The sequence below is a fragment of the Salmo salar genome, chromosome ssa07 (genome assembly GCF_905237065.1).
Source record: "Salmo salar chromosome ssa07, Ssal_v3.1, whole genome shotgun sequence".
In the NCBI taxonomy this organism is placed as follows: domain Eukaryota; kingdom Metazoa; phylum Chordata; class Actinopteri; order Salmoniformes; family Salmonidae; genus Salmo; species Salmo salar.
This window is the reverse complement of record NC_059448.1, coordinates 49,052,584-49,070,004: the sequence shown is the minus strand read 5'-3', so window position 1 is coordinate 49,070,004 and position 17,421 is coordinate 49,052,584. Positions and strand designations below refer to the sequence as shown.

Below are 17,421 nucleotides of genomic sequence, written 5' to 3'. Positions count from 1 at the left end.
CCAATCACTCAAGTCTATATAACCTGCCATCCAATAGGATAGTCCGTTGTAGTCATGTGCGGTAACTAGGGCTGTGGGGAACAATTTTCCAAGCGTGTCAAGGAAAGTTGTCTGCTGCACGGGGAGGCCACCACCAGCTGGGATCCATAGCAACCGTGGATAAACATGAGTTACTACAGCATAAGGTAAGTAAAATATATATAGTTCTTTGCCCATGATATTATGTACACATGCAGTGTCCAAATTGCATGGGCGAAGCGTGGGTGCTGCGCGAGACTAGTCTGTCACTTAACTTTTTCAGAAGGCACTGTTGCTCGAGAAGACTGATGCTAGTTTGGATAATGTTAGGCTAGCTAGCTAACGTTTCTTGATTGACTGAAGATAGCCGAGCACGCTGAGTGGTAAATCAATCATGGAAGATCATACCAAGCACAAACTAAAATACATATTTTCCATAACTTGAAATGTCGCTAACTATTATATACAGGAATCAAGCAGAGTTAAACGCTTATCATTAACCATTTGGGCATCGTTTTATCACGAAAAGGAAGCGTGCGGTGGTCAGTGAATTGTAGCTAAGAAAACTCCATCGATTGTTAGCTAGCTAGCGTGCTTGTTAACGGTAAAGCAGAAAGCACACAATTCTTCATGGATTGCTCGTAAACTTTTTGATATTTTTTTTGTAACAGGAATGTGTTTGAAAATGACAATCCTTTTTATTTTAACTTGCTAGCTAGCTATAACGTTCCACCTGAAAAATGTCAAAATTGTATGAACATGCATGTTGACAACGACGCTATAACGACGTTATAAACATCTGGAAAGGCTCAAGCCTTGAATATGTTGGGTTGCTAACGTTACATTATTGCGTCACGAAAGCCATCAGATGGGGAATATATTACACTCGATTTCTCGAGTTACTGTGGCTTTGTCATAGGAGCTTGCGCCATTGTCCTTGGAGACGGCACCGCAGAAATGTGGGTAGCTTGCTAAAAAATACAGTATTAGGACCTATGAGGGGGGCAATCTTGGCAACATCACTCGGCACGGTCACTACCAAAGTCTCCCGAAACGGAAGAAGTGACAGGATGAACAACATCAACAAAAGCAGGTGAATCAAGCTAATGTCATAGCATGATGATGGTATGGAATTGTGGCCAACATGGGGACAATCCGATGTTGATTAGGGTGTTGGATGGTTCAGTTCGTGGTTAATGATGTGATAGTTATGTGATAGGCTACATGGAGGCAATAGACAAATGATATGTCAGTCAGAGTATGATTATTATTTAACACTACCTGAACCCTTCGGCATAACAGAATCAGCTGTCATAAACACAGTCGTGACAGCTTGTCATTAAAATGACAACTGACTTTATACTGTTTATGACCCTGCTATTATGACAAACACTGTTCTTTTGAGCAGCTTAAGGTGTTATACTAGCACCCACAAATAAAATCCATTGCATTGCTTTTGCAACCTCATTTTACCCTGTGAAGTTGAGTTTCATTTAGGGATTCTTACTGCTTATTTCACTAGCAAACGTTTTCCATATGCTGTGCATTCCTGGTCAAAATAATGACACTCCACCCCCATATGATTGTGGATTGGAATGTAGGATGGCTGAATGTTATGTGACTATCTGGAGGCAATAAAGAATTCCACAGTCTTTGGTTTTTAAAGCATGCCCACGAATGTTGCAGTACCATTGGACCCACAACAAACAATATTATTGGCTATTCCCTTTGTGACATCAATGCACTCTGTGGAAAATGGCTCAGGAAAATTAATAGGTAAACATGTTGACACAAGAAATGCAGTGTTTCCTCTAGGATTTCCACCGAACATTTTAGAGGCCCTCTTGGACGCTGAGACAAAATGTTGCAGTTTTTAAGCTAATTTCCTGCAATTCTACACATTTTGCCATGGGGCAGAGAGAACATTTTAGTTTTACAGCTAGTTTCATGCTATTCTAAACATTTTGCCATGGGGATGAGAGAGCATTAGCAGTTTTAAAGTAACTGGCCAGAGGAAATCTCACTTTAAAAAGTTTATATGTTGTTAACTCCCAAATAATGTTGTTGACTTGTCCTATACTTGTATTTGTGACCAATGCGTAAATTACAGCCACATCGACATTTTCCCACCTGGGGCAGAAAAAGATGGTTAGCTATAATGGCTAAATGACAGTTATACTGTTGAGCTGATGACGAATCAGGTGCTGACAACTTTCTACCCGAGTTGATGAGCTACAACTAAGCAAGCAAGACTTTCGATGCAACAGCAGTTAGTTAAAAAAGTATCGAAGGTTCTTTTGATGAGCAAATTAAAGTAGCTATAGCTAGCTAGGGTAACCTGTTAACACCAAATTAAATTTCTATCGGATATGGATCAGATCATGATCTGATGTTTTCCATATTTGTGCTGACGTTACTCTAGTAACTTGCTAATCCTTTCCTACAATTCTACACATTTTGCCATGGGACTGAGAGAAAATGTGCAGTTTAAAGTAACTGTCCAGTGAAAATCTCACTTTTAAAGTTAATATTCTGTTAGCTCATATCCAAATAATGTTATAGACTCGTGTTTGCCTATTCATTTTCCTGAGCCATTTTCCACAGAGTGCATTGATGTCACAAAGGGAATAGCCAATAATATTTGTGGCCGAAGCATAAATTGGAGAATAAACACTTCAAACTTGCATCTCAAACAGACCGTTTAATAAAAAATGCTTGCTTTTTCCTCATGGAGTATGATGTAATACTCCTAAGGAGATTGAGCTGGCCAATCAGCGGTCTACTCGTATTAATATTTTTAATGATCGGTATACGCCCACACCATTCTGTTGTTGGGGTACGTCTAAACCATTTCAACACAGAAAAGCTTTTTTTTGGGAAGGAAAGCTATTTTATTCATATTGTAATTCGTTATAGGTCATATTCCATATCTGTAAACACTGGACAGCTACTTCTAAGCAAATGTCATGCAATTCTACACATTTTGCCATGGCTTATGCTGTGTTCTTATGCTATCTGAGTGACTCAAACATAACAAAATCAATAGGGGCCCCATGCCTGTTTTTATTCTGGTGGTTGTTAGCTAGTTCTCAAAGATGATCTTATTTAAAAATATATACCCTCATTATCTTTTCTGCATACTTTATATCTGGTTTTAGTTGTGTAAGTTTACACTGAAAATGTTTTATGAATACAGGGGAAACACTGACATGTTGGAGCATGCCTCTCCCTGCCTCGTCTTACACTAGCTTCTCAATCAGGTTCAGAACTGAGGGCACTGTGCTTAATGTAATGGTTTGTCTGAGGGAAATCAACTCCCCCTATGGTCCCCCAGCACTCCTATTGATGTCTGTTTGATGTCAGTGCATTAGGACTGTGCTGACCAGAGGTGCCCTGAGAGCAGAGCATGGTGCTGTGTGCGTAGGAGGTTACTGTAAGCTCTGCAGAAAAAGTGTGAAATCCATAGGTTCATTTTTACCCTGAGAGGAGAATATAATCAGAGGGCAGTTCCCACCCTTTCCTGTTCAAATGCTGCAATGTGGACTGTGATTATTTGATGTAATCTGCTTGTGTAGTCTTTCAGAGGATGTGTGTAGAGGATTAGTGTAAAGAACAGACATGTAGCCTGGGCAGGGTTTCCGTTTGGAAAATTTGGCGCCGGACACTGTGACCGGCAAGATTTTAATTTACCGGATGTTTGACAAATTTACCGGACATCCATATGCATTGGGTGCATGACATAGGGTGTCCTCCCATGGTGCTCAAAAGCACATTTTAGATTATTGTAATTCATCTTAACAGAATAGGAATTGGCCTGTAAAGTTTTAATAAAATAAAGTACAATGATGTTCTTATATCAACATGACAGGTTTTATCGAAAAGCAAAACATTGCCCAATGCGTCTTCATCCCTGCTATAAATCGTAAATGAATATCATAAAAAAAGAAAAAACATTTAGCCTAGAAGAACAAGTCGCCTACACAGTAATAAAACACAACTTCAAAATGTAATATTTGTATAATATCATTTGCAAACAACCTGTCCTATAGCCTATTTGTATGAACATTTGAATTAATAAATAACAAACCACAGCTGGTTTGAAATACAATCTAGGCCTCTCTAATTTAATTTAGCCCAGGCATAAAGATTTTAGTTAAGCCTAATAAATAACAAAACATGGCTGTCTATGAACTCCAGGGCCAGCCCGCCTCGCTCCCAATTCCAGCTGCGATTCAGCACCACAGCAGTGGAAAGAGGCCACTCTAGGCGTCCACAAAATGAAGAAATGATCAAACTGATGTTGGACAATCAAATTTCATATGTGAATTAAAAGAAATGGTTATAGCTGGTTCAATAATAGAAAGCTTATTTTACAATGCTCCTGTGAAACGAGTCCCGCGCCATGCATTTATAAAAGCACTTGTTTCCAAAGCTCAATGTTTAGTTTCTAAGTGCCACTGAATAAGCTCAACAGAAATGCACCAATAGTACACGATACACATCATTAATCTACTCTGGTCTATCAATCCATTCCAAATCTATATTGGCCTGGCCTACTATACATGGTGATCTTGCCTAGGGCGGCAGCAGAGTTGCTAGGACTGGGCTTGTCAAACATATAATAATGTGCCTCTAATTTACTTGCTTTGCGGCGGACCTTGGCCTGCTCAACTTGAGCTGCTGCTGCTGTTGGGAAGTCAAAACTGTCCAACTCCTTGGAGCAGATCTTGAGGCCGTCTTTACTCTGATTTGGAGAAAGAATCCCCTCTCGACAGGCACACTGGAAACAGGGATCATCAACATAATCTTCGCCAATTTTCCCCAGTCAGGGTACACTTAGCTGAAGTCCCTTGTGAGGACCTCGCATCTTTTTGCATGAGTAAAAATAGAAACGCACACCGAAACTAATTTCCAAGCAGCTTGAGGATTTATTAACCTAATGAAGTGTATTTGCCTATGAAGTTGGAGCACATCGACTGGTATCTTCATCAATAAATAAAAAGCATTATTTTGCAATAGATTTTTTTTCAGGACAATTTGTCCGATCACAATTTTAATTAGCGTCTTTTTATTTTATTTTGGGAGTGAAGCTGTCATTTACCGGCTAACGGAAACCTAGAGCCTGGGTTTGGCAGGCAAAAACAACACACCAGGCCTGGTTTGCCACCATGTCCAAGCCCCCCAACCACCAGACACTATTTGTTTGTGTCCAGCTGTCGTGCACACAGATGGCACAGCTGCAAGGTCTGTTCAGAGAGGAAACATGGGAGTTTTAAATCCTGGCATGTAAAACATCTAACCTATCTCTCAAGCCCTTTCCAGTATCCTATCCTTCTATCTCTCTCTCTCTCTCTCTCTCTCTGTAAGGGCTCTCTTCTCTCTCTGCTGTGGGTTTCATGCTTGGGTGACTCAATTGGCAGAGGATGCGAGTGTCTGTTTTAAGAGCTGAACAGAGGTGGAAAGTGACCTTAACACAGCAGTATTTGAGGCTGATACCACAAACCGGAGAGTAGAGGGACAAATGCAGCACATGAAACTGTACTGAACAAGTGCATGGATGGACAAATGAAAATCAGGGTGTCTATAAGGTATAATGCACACGATTATCATGGTCAGTGACGAAAGATAATCATGCACTCACAGTCTCACTCAAAATCAGTTACCATTCCGTCTGCTGTAGGAAAATTGTTCCTGGTTTAATTCAATGTATCTTCAGCTTAAATCAGCTTTTACAGGAATTCCCTTTCCATAAAGGTGTGGTTGTTGTATCCCTATTTCACAATGGCTCAGCAGACCTATAACAAACCACCTGGACCTCAAGTATCTAACTGTACAAGACCTGTGGGTGAGAAAATGGGGGTCGAAGGGTAGAAAATGGGTTGTTTTCCAGCACATTCCGAACACATGCGTCCGCAGTGGCTTGGACAATCCACCCAGTTGAGTCAGGGACTGACAGACAGGAAAAAAATCGGGTATTTGCAATAGGTAGGCTGGTTCTCAACTGAATCATGTAGGCTACTCCATTTTAGCCTACCTAATCTCCCGTGGGCAGATTCTGCGTGTAGACCAAAGAACCTGCCGTGACTCAATGGGATGCATGAGATAACGAGCTTCTGTAGTTCCGGTCTTTGGGTTTTCATCATTGTTACATGGACGTAAGGCGGTGCTTCAAGTGCTTACCAGTCGACACTTAACTCTTGTTTCCATCATTTGTTTTGACAGTGTCTAATTACTCTCAGGTGAATCATTCCCCAGATTGCCCTCAGCTGAGGAGAATGCCATTTTCCCTTCACAGTCACGCGCACGCAAACACACGCACACTAACAGAAGACGATATGACTTAAAGGTCCTGTGGTCTCCTAGCAACAGGATCAAGGTCCCCCACTTCTTGCCAGTTTTAGGAATGAGAGGGTTGTTTGTTTATACTTCCGGTAATTGGGAGTAACTGTGGTTATCATCCAGAAACCGCTTGAATTACACGGATTCAAGGCGCATATAAGGAATGCCTATGTAGAAAGGCAGAAAACCAGAACAATGTGGTTTCACATTGACAAGAAAGAGTTTGGTTCATTTTGCTATGACTAAGCAAATTCCATGTTCTGGCATTTTCCGTCAAAATAAAAGTGTTGGAAAATTTTAACTTAAGATACTAGGCCTAGGCTAAAGCCCACAGAACGTAAACCTTCCCAATTGGTGTTAAATTCAGTTTTTTTGTCAATGGTCTGCGGTTTTGATCTGTGAAATATCTCCCTCTGAGTCAGAGGAAATGGCGTCTGTGGAGTTCTGCTGAAAGCATTTTTAGCTATTCCGATACAGTCAGGCCACGTGCTAAAGCTGGACATATCAGTCTATATATCTGATACATCTTATAAACTGAAGAAAGACAGACATATAACTAAGTCAGAGGACCAAGTTTAGGGATTTTCTGCCCGGTATGTTGTCTTGGCATGAACTCACGCCACATTTAGACTCCCCTAACAAATCCCTGTGCGTTCACTGTGTTGTGTTCAGAGGCTAGCCTCAAGTGTGGCGTCATGGCAACTGCTGCTACTCAGAGACCTCACCCTCAGCTGTGTGGCGCTGTCACTCCCCGGGATGGGACTCCCTCCAGGCTGCAGGGTAGCAGGGTTGTAGTTGGAGCTTCAGGTAGACCTTCAGACTGACTGGACCGGGTTGGGAGTACCATACATTACCAGAGCTGCTGCTGGACTGACTATCTATCACACACCTAGACTGGCTGATACAGCATCATGGACAGTGTAAAGAGTGGTGTCTCTCAGCCTGTCTACAGCCGCTGGTCCTACAGGTATTCAGCAGGCCTACGTAGGCACACGCTCGCGTGTAGACATTATCATATTGTATACACACACACACACACACACACACACACACACACACACACACACACACACACACACACACACACACACACACACACACACACACACTCACACACTGTGTGCTTGATTTCTGATAAATGTGTACTGTAATATGATAGAGGAACTGAGAGGGGTCTGTGTCCTGTGAGTCAGGTGTTAGTTGTGCCTGTAACAGACAGGCTTGGAGCATCTCCTCCTCTTGTTCCCACTGCTCCTACCTCTTACCCACACCTCTGTTCTCCTTGGGCTGAATGGCTTACCTGCTGTTAAAGGCAAACCACTTTTTTCATTAGTCCGCTGTTGATGCAGCCCCAAAATGTTTTATGTCAGCAGTCAAGTTTGAAAGATATTGGAATTCCAAGAAGCAAAGTGTCACCGGCCAAATGCAGTGTCAACCGGGCTAATAAAAAAAAGAAAGATCTCTTTAAGTATCTCTCCCACGCTCACGTTTCGTCTGCTGCATCGTCGTTACTTATTCAGCGCTCCACCTCTTGTACTGTAACTAGTTTCTTTTTAACATGTTATATTGTGAGGTTTTGTTTGACAGCTGTTTGTTCTAAGGATGTGCTAAGAATAATATTTGACCAAGAAGCTGACATGAAAGAATTTGATTGAAGTTGCTTGTGTTGAAAAGACTGTCGTTTAGCTTGTATGAGTCCTATAATATCCTAGGCCTAGTTAAACAGTGTTGTTCAGGCTCTATACCTCACCATGCGTTGATCATTTATTCAGCTGGTGTCTTTTCAGCTAGCTTCCTTAAAGGCACAATCTGCAATCTGGAAATCTGTTTTAATGGTCATTTCAATTCTTGGTATATAGCAGAGCTGCCGTTTCACACAAAAAACGAATCCCATATTCTAGCTTTAACTTGACGCAGAGCTGATCTGACTGCCAGGGAATCAAAAGCTGCCTAATCTCACCCATGTCATCACCCTGTTTTGAATAATCCCTATCTCTTGTGATTTCACTCGCTGAACTGGAACTGAAGCCATTCTGTCCAACCTCTGGGGAAATAGAAGTTTAATTAGACTTCGTCTTGTTCAGTCTTTCTTTTTAACCCCGGAAATTTGCCAAAGGGGAAATTACATTTACTTTATTCAATGAACTTTAAAACATGATTTAAATTAGTCCAGAGCTGTGAAGTGTATTAATGAGAATCCGTTTTTTGCAGTTTGTTAATACGCTTATCTGTTGTCTCTCGTCTGATAATAAAGTCTCTAATTTTATGCTAAATGCCAGAGACGCTTGGAACTGCATCATATTGTCATCTGAATGCGGTAGTCTCATTCTATTCTCAAGCCTTTTCACCAACAGACCGAGGACAATACGATGACATGGAGGGTACCCTAAAACTTGTTTGTGACAACGTAATAGGCTATTATTGGGCTGCGTTTTGTTTGCTTGTCACTCAGTAAGTCTTTTACAGCTCTTTGTTATTTATTTCACCTTTATTTAACCAGGTAGGCCAGTTGAGAACAAGTTCTCATTTACAACTGCGACCTGGCCAAGATAAAGCAAAGCAGTGCGACAAAAACAACAACACAGAGTCACACATGGGATAAACAAACGCACAGTCAATAACACAATAGAAAAATCTATATACAGTGTGTGCAAATGTAGTAAGATTAGGGAGGTAAGGCAAGTAGTGGCGAAATAATTACAATTTAGCATTAACACTGGAGTGAAAGATGTGCAGATGATGATGTGCAAGTAGAGCTACTGGGGTGCAAAAGAGCAAAAACTAAATAACAATATGGGGATGAGCTAGTTGGGTGGGCTATTTACAGATGGCTGTGTACAGGTGCAATGATCGGTAAGCTGCTCTGACAACTGATGTTTAAAGTTAGTGAGGGAAATATAAGACTCCAGCTTCAGTGATTTTTGCAATTCGTTCCAGTCATTGGCAGCAGAGAACTGGAAGGAAAGGCGGCCAAAGTAAGTGTTGGCTTTGGGGATGACCAGGGAAATATACCTGCTGGAGCGCGTGCTATGGGTGGGTGTTGCTATGGTGATCAGTGAGCTGAGATAAGGCGGGACTTTACCTAGCAAAGACATACAGATGACCTGGAGCCAGTGGGTTTGGCGACGAATATGAAGCGAGGCCCAGCCAACGAGAGCATACAGGTCGCAGTGGTGGGTAGTATATGGGGCTTTGGTGACAAAACGGATGGCACTGTGATAGACTGCATCCAATTTGCTGAATAGAGTGTTGGAGGCTATTTCGTAAATGACATCGCCGAAGTCAAGGATCGGTAGGATAGTCAGTTTTACGAGGGTATGATTAGCAGCGTAAGTGAAGGAGGCTTTGTTGCGAAATAGGAAGCCGATTCCAGATTAAATTTGGATTGGAGATGCTTAATGTGAGTCTGGAAGGAGAGTTTACAGTCTAACCAGACACCAAGTTATTTGTAGTTGTCCACATATTCTAAGTCAGAACTGTCCAGAGTAGTGATGCTAGTCGGGCAGGCGGGCGGGTGCGGGCAGCGATCGGTTGAAGAGCATGCATTTAGTTTTACTAGCATTTAATTAAGAGCAGTTGGAGGCCACAGAAGGAGTGTTGTATGGCATTGAAGCTCGTCTGGAGGTTTGTTACCTGTCCAAAGAAGGGCCAGAAGTATACAGAATGGTGTCGTCTGCGTAGAGGTGGATCAGAGAATCACCAGCAGCAAGAGCGACATCATTGATGTATACAGACAAAAGAGTCGGCCTGAGAATTGAACCCTGTGGTACCCCCATAGAGACTGCCAGAGGTCCGGACAACAGGCCCTCTGATTTGATACACTGAACTCTGTCTGAGGAGTAGTTGGTGAACCAGGCGAGGCAGTCATTTGAGAAACCAAGGCTGTTGAGTCTGCCAATAAGAATGTGCTGATTGACAGAGTCGAAAGCCTTGGCCAGGTCGATGAAGATGGCTGCACAGTACTGTCTTTTATCGATGACGGTGATGATATCGTTTAGGAACTTGAGCGTGGCTGAGGTGCATCCATGACCAGCTCGGAAACCAGATTGCATAGCGGAGAAGGTACGGTGGGATTTTAAATGGTCGGTGATCTGTTTGTTAACTTGGCAGTCTGGAGTGAACCAAGGGCTATATCTGTTCTTAGTTCTATGGTTTTTGATAGGGCATGCTTAGTTAAGATGGTGAGGAATGCACTTTTAAAGAATAAATAGGCATCCTCTACTGACGGGATGAGGTCAATATCCCTCCAGGATACCCGGGCCAGGTCGATTAGAAAGGCCTGCTCGCTGAAGTGTTTTAGGGAGCGTTTGACAGTGATGAGGAGTGGTCGTTTGACCGCGGACCCATTACGGACGCAGGCAATGAGGCAGTGATCGCTGAGATCCTGGTTGAAGACAGCAGAGGTGTGCTGGTCAGGATGATATCTATGAGGGTGCCGTGTTTACAGATTTAGGGTTGTACCTGGTAGGTTCCTTGATAATTTGTGTGAAATTGAGGGCATTTAGCTTAGATTGTAGGACGGCCGGGGTGTTAAGCATATCCCATTTTAGGTCACCTAACAGTACGAACTCTGAAGATAAATGGGGAGCAATCAATTCACATATGGTGTCCAGGGCACAGCTGGGGGCTGAGGGGGGTCTATAACAAGCGGCAACGTTGAGAGACTTATTTCTGGAAAGGTGGAGTTTTAAAGTAGAAGCTCAAACTGGATAGCATGACAGAACTCTGCAGTAGATTGCAACTCCGCCCCCTTTGGCAGTTCTATCTTGGCGGAAAATGTTGTAGTTGGGGAAGGAAATTTCAGAATTTTTCTGGCCTTCCCAAGCCAGGATTCAGACACGGCTAGGACATCCGTGTTGGCGCACTGTGCTAATGCAGTGAATAAAACAAACTTAGGGAGGAGGCTTCTGATGTTAACATCCATGAAACCAAGGCTTTTACGGTTACAGAAGTAAACAAATGACAGCGCATGGTGAATAGGTGTGGAACTGGGGGCTACAGGGCCTGGTTTAACCTCTACATCACCAGAGGAGTAGGATAAGGTTATGGCTAAAGGCTATAAGATTTGGTCATCTAGTGCGTTGGGAACAGAGAATAAAAGGAGCAGATTTCTGGGCGTGGTAGAATAGATAAGAAGAACTAGCCGAGACAGCAGCAGACAAGGCATATTGACATTAGAGAGAGGCATAAAGCAATCACAGGTGTTGATCGGGAGAGCTAAGACAACAACGGGTAAATGGCGATGAATGGGCAGAGCGGGTCAGTTCGGTACATACAGGACAGGAGTTTGAGGCTGGGGCCGACAGATAAACAAAATGAGGTACCTTGTTATTGAAACAGTCCAGGGGGCATCAGCTATGTTGCCGAGTGATCATAGGGTCCAATGAGCAGCAATAGGTGAGTCAGGGAGCCGTTTGGGTAGACACTACTACGCTAGGCGAGCGGGAGACATGGCATTCAGAAAGCTAGCGAGCCAGGGCTAGCAAATGGTTCTTCGCGACATTATAACGGAATAGCCTGTTGAGACTACATCGGGCGATTAAGTCGGCAGACCAGTCGTGATGGATCGGCGGGGCTCCGTGTCGACAGTAAAGGGTCCAGGCCAATTAGCAAAAGAGGTATTATAGCCCTAGAATTAGCTTGTATATGGGCCTAGCTCAAGGCTAACTGGTGCTTTCTTCGGGACATAGGCATGAAACATTGATTACCGCGTAGATGCCTGTGAAGTGGACAGAAAGCCGTGTCCTCCAAGTTTGATAGAGGTGGAGGACACTCCGTATATTCCCAGATTAAAGTATAGAAATATGATACCCTGTGGCTGATCAAGCAAATACACAGCACCTGACCAATGTTCATTCACTGTCTGGGGGACTGTGACCACGCCACGGTCATATAGGTGTTCATTCGTAGTACTACTGTACTGTCCTATGTCTGTTAGCTCAGATAGGCCTATTTTAGATTAATGAAAAATAGATTGTTTGATATGTGTTATGGACTGAGGATCAATTTACATTTCCCTGAAAGCTTGAAAGATCATGTGCTTATCAAACTGAAGGACTACACCAGCGTTGACACAGAGTATTAGAACAGTACCAAAGCATCCCGCTTTAGCATCGTTCTTTTTGTTATCACTGATCTCTTGCTAACTCTATTCTTCTCTGTGTTCTGTGTTCCTGTTCGAAAACCCCATGGCCCTGAAGACCCTCCAGCTCCGCCAGTTTCTCCTCTACCTCAACAGCGAGGTAAGTAGCACAGATGTTGGATCTTCATTTGATCACCCTGTTGCAGGAGAACTTTCCTGCAATGCAGGAAATGTAAAACTTGGAGTGTATTTGAGGTTTATAAAGCCTTCTGAAGTTTGTAATTTTCACTTTGAAACTTGTCCATTAATTATAATCTACATAATAATTCACATTTCCTGTTGCTTCCACATTATTCTCCTGCTGTAGCAAACTGGCTCAAATTAAAATCCTACATCTTTAGCACCCATCCATTAGAATACCTATAATTAACCATCCACCCAGGCACCCACAGCTTCCATCAACTAGCCATTTCATGGTCAAAGTATAATTTTTGTATTCATAGTAAGCTCCAATAGGTCAGTTGTCCAAAAGAGGTCAAACACCCTTTGGAAGTAACCATAAACACCAAGTCTCCAGCCTTTCCCCAGTGGAGAGTATTCACTCCACCCAGGTCCGACGCTGGACAGCTGTTGAAAAGAAATAGTCCCCTGCTTCTCTTCCGCTCCTCCCCCTGGCCCTCCTCTGGCCACCCTACACTCTTAGAAAAAAATGTTCTAAAAGGGTTCTTCGGCTGTCCCCATAGGAGAACCTTTTGTGGTTCTAGGTAGAACCTGTTTTGGTTCCAGGTAGCACCCTTTTTGGTTCCATGTAGAACCGTCTGTAGAAAGGGTTGTACATGGAACCAAAAAGGGTTCTCCTATGGGGACAGCCGAAGAACCCTTTAAGGTTCTAGATAGCACCTTTTTTGTCTACGAGTGTAATGACCATCCCGGATGTGTAATTAACACCTCCCATCATCCTTCACTCGTCACTACTGTCACTAACACCTCAGGGCCATGTAATGGATTCCCTGTGGACAGATCTGCACGCCTGTATGGATAGCGCTGCACTGGGCTCATTAGACTTGAAGAGGGCTGTAACAATCAGTACACTGAAACGGAGTGCTCTGCAGCCTCTGAGATCACTGATCATTCATGTTAAGCTGACCAAACAGGGGTTGTTGTTGAATGAATAGACAAGCAACTTGCAAAGTCCGGTCCAAAACTCATTGGTTTGATGACATTGGCAACAATTGTTATTGCCACAGAATGTGGAATTTGAATCTGTAATAGTTGACTTACTTAGCTTATTGATTTTATTTCATCATTCTGAGGATTTCAGAGGACGTGGCCAAGTCATCGGTGTTGTTGTCTGTAATAATCTGAGTTCACGTAATAGACGGATGATGTATGCCTCTCAGCAGATGATCGTTCTGCTTTCTATTCCTCTTGGCATTTGGTGACTGTCCTTCAGAAGCGGTGCTGATGACGTAATGAGGCCCTTATATCCTCCAGCAGAGTGATGTGTCACGGACTGTATCCCAGACACCAGAAGTATGAGATTTACTGCTCAGAGGGAGAGCGAGAGTAAGTCAGTGGTATGGAGAGATTGTTATTTACTGTAGATAGTTGTGCTTAATGAAGTTCTTCTTGTCCTACTCCTGTAACACGTTCTGTCTGAATGGGAGATGTAAAGGGTATAGTACAGCCCAGGCTGTTTGACAGCAACAGATATTATGAGCATGTGGACTGACAGAGAAATTAGTGAAGCCCAGAGATGTTAAATTGTTCTGAGAGATTTCAGCAGCATGTTGCAGAACCTTGTTTTTTTTTGTTCTCCCAATCTTCAACCATCCTCCATCACACACTCCCCCATCCTCCATCACACACTCCCCCATCCTCCATCACACACTCCCCCATCCTCCATCACACACTCCCCCATCCTCCATCACACACTCCCCATCCTCCATCACACACTCCCCCATCCTCCATCACACACTCCCCCATCCTCCATCACACACTCCCCCATCCTCCATCACACACTCCCCGATCCTCCATCACACACTCCCCCATCCTCCATCACACACTCCCCCATCCTCCATCACACACTCCCCCATCCTCCATCACACACTCCCCCATCCTCCATCACACACTCCCCCATCCTCCATCACACACTCCCCCATCCTCCATCACACACTCCCCCATCCTCCATCACACACTCCCCATCCTCCATCACACACTCCCCCATCCTCCATCACACACTCCCCCATCCTCCATCACACACTCCCCCATCCTCCATCACACACTCCCCCATCCTCCATCACACACTCCCCCATCCTCCATCACACACTCCCCATCCTCCATCACACTCTCCCCCATCCTCCATCACACACTCCCCCATCCTCCATCACACACTCCCCATCCTCCATCACACACTCCCCCATCCTCCATCACACACTCCCCCATCCTCCATCACACACTCCCCCATCCTCCATCACACACTCCCCCATCCTCCATCACACACTCCCCCATCCTCCATCACACACTCCCCCATCCTCCATCACACACTCCCCCATCCTCCATCACACACTCCCCCATCCTCCATCACACACTCCCCCATCCTCCATCACACACTCCCCCATCCTCCATCACACACTCCCCCATCCTCCATCACACACTCCCCCATCCTCCATCACACACTCCCCATCCTCCATCACACACTCCCCCATCCTCCATCACACACTCCCCCATCCTCCATCACACACTCCCCCATCCTCCATCACACACTCCCCCATCCTCCATCACACACTCCCCCCATCCTCCATCACACACTCCCTCATCCTCCATCACACACTCCCTCATCCTCCATCACACACTCCCCCATCCTCCATCACACACTCCCCCATCCTCCATCACACACTCCCCCATCCTCCATCACACACTCCCCCATCCTCCATCACACACTCCCCTATCCTCCGTCACACACTCCCCCATCCTCCGTCACACACTCCCCCATCCTCCATCACACACTCCCCCATCCTCCATCACACACTCCCCCATCCTCCATCATACACTCCCCCCATCCTCCATCATACACTCCCCCATCCTCCATCACACACTCCCCCATCCTCCATCACACACTCCCCCATCCTCCATCACACACTCCCCCATCCTCCATCACACACTCCCCCATCCTCCATCACACACTCCCCCATCCTCCATCACACACTCCCTCATCCTCCATCACACACTCCCCATCCTCCATCACACACTCCCCCATCCTCCATCACACACTCCCCCCATCCTCCATCACACACTCCCCCATCCTCCATCATACACTCCCCCCATCCTCCATCACACACTCCCCCATCCTCCATCACACACTCCCCCATCCTCCATCACACACTCCCCCATCCTCCATCATACACTCCCTCATCCTCCATCACACACTCCCCCATCCTCCATCACACACTCCCCCATCCTCCATCACACACTCCCCCATCCTCCATCACACACTCCCCCATCCTCCATCACACACTCCCCCATCCTCCATCACACACTCCCCCATCCTCCATCACACACTCCCCCATCCTCCATCACACACTCCCTCATTCTCCATCACACACTCCCTCATCCTCCATCACGCACTCCCCCCATCCTCCATCACGCACTCCCCCAATCCTCCATCACACACTCCCTCATCCTCCATCACGCACTCCCCCAATCCTCCATCACACACTCCCTCATCCTCCATCACGCACTCCCTCCATCACGCACTCCCCCATCCTCCATCACACACTTCCCCATCCTCCATCACACCCTCCCCCCATCCTCCATCACAGACTCCCTCCATCACCCCCCCAAGGCTGTGCTCTTGCAGTGAGAGTGTCTTGTAGGTTATGTCTGTCAGTGAGAGTGTCTTGTAGGTTATGTCTGTCAGTGAGAGTGTCTTGTAGGTCATGTCTGTCAGTGAGAGTGTCTTGTAGGTTATGTCTGTGGCTGGGTAGAGTAGCGGTGGGTTCCTCTAACTTGCTCTGTGCCTCTGAATAGACTCCCACTGCTACTCCCACCTTCTTCTCCTTCTCCACTATAGCTTAGCAACATGTACCCAGCAGGCCTTTTCACAGGAGTCCAGGAAAAGTAGTCCCAAACAACAGCCACCACTCTGACGGCCAGAGACAGGACTCTGTGGAGAACTGTGTTTTAGATCTAGACTTGCTGTTGCTTTGTAGCACAGTGGTGCTGCTGTCTGATGCATTCTATTGCATTATACAGTCCTGATACAGTATCATTTTGGACTTCACCAGGAAAGTGAGGAGTTTTGTAGCTAGAGCCCTAAGCTTTTCTCGGTCAAGTTAGCCTACGTGGTCATGAACAACTCCTGGACAAAATGATATCTATTAACAACTACATGTTTTAGTTTTTTTACAGATCATGCAGTCAGGCTAAGCTCAAACAGTTATAGCCTAAGGTATGACAGTAATCCTGTATGACAGTCTTAGTTATGCGCAGCAGTGTAACTGCTTTTTCAAGCGAACACCTTGGTAACGTTCAATTCTAGCTCTGCCAGGAGATTTCAGTGGGGCGTCCGCAGTTATTATTCACAGCAGCGATGCCCCCTGGTGGAATTCCATTGAAAATCATTGGTGTCATTGTAAGTGACAACAGGGTAGGCTTGGGTGATATACCATATACCTGGGTATATACCGATGGTATGATTTTCAATACCTTTTTTAAAAAGAAATAAGGCCCCTTGTTTGCGCTTCCGGTAATTACAAATACCCCGGTATGGCACAGAAACGGTATGAAAATCTGCATACCACCCAAACTCGACCGGGGTTGCATTCATTAGTGACCACTGTAGCAAATTGTTTCTTATTGGAAAAATAACAGATAACAGATGAGACCCAGATAATGGATTCATATTAACCACAGAACCAATTGTATTATGTCTCAGTCAGATAAGAGTTATGAGTGGATAGTAACCATTTTGTCTTTCGTCT

The 17,421-nt window shown here is 44.7% G+C and overlaps 1 protein-coding gene across 4 annotated transcripts in view; it reads left to right on the top strand.

Moving 5' to 3' along the window:
* The first annotated feature begins 48 nt into the window (after positions 1-48).
* Positions 49-17,421, top strand: part of LOC106609502 (tubby-related protein 3) — a 35,674-nt gene continuing 18,301 nt past the window's right edge. The window contains exons 1-3 of one of the 4 annotated variants that reach the window (XM_014208384.2): positions 376-1,111; positions 12,558-12,599; positions 13,893-14,005. In XM_014208384.2, the coding sequence (XP_014063859.1) occupies positions 13,941-14,005 (65 nt within the window). In that variant the 5' untranslated portion in view covers positions 376-1,111; positions 12,558-12,599; positions 13,893-13,940. Of the gene's footprint in view, positions 186-374; positions 1,112-12,557; positions 12,600-13,892; positions 14,006-17,421 lie in introns of those variants that run through there. The other 3 variants (XM_014208385.2, XM_014208383.2, XM_014208386.2) reach the window with 3 other exon arrangements.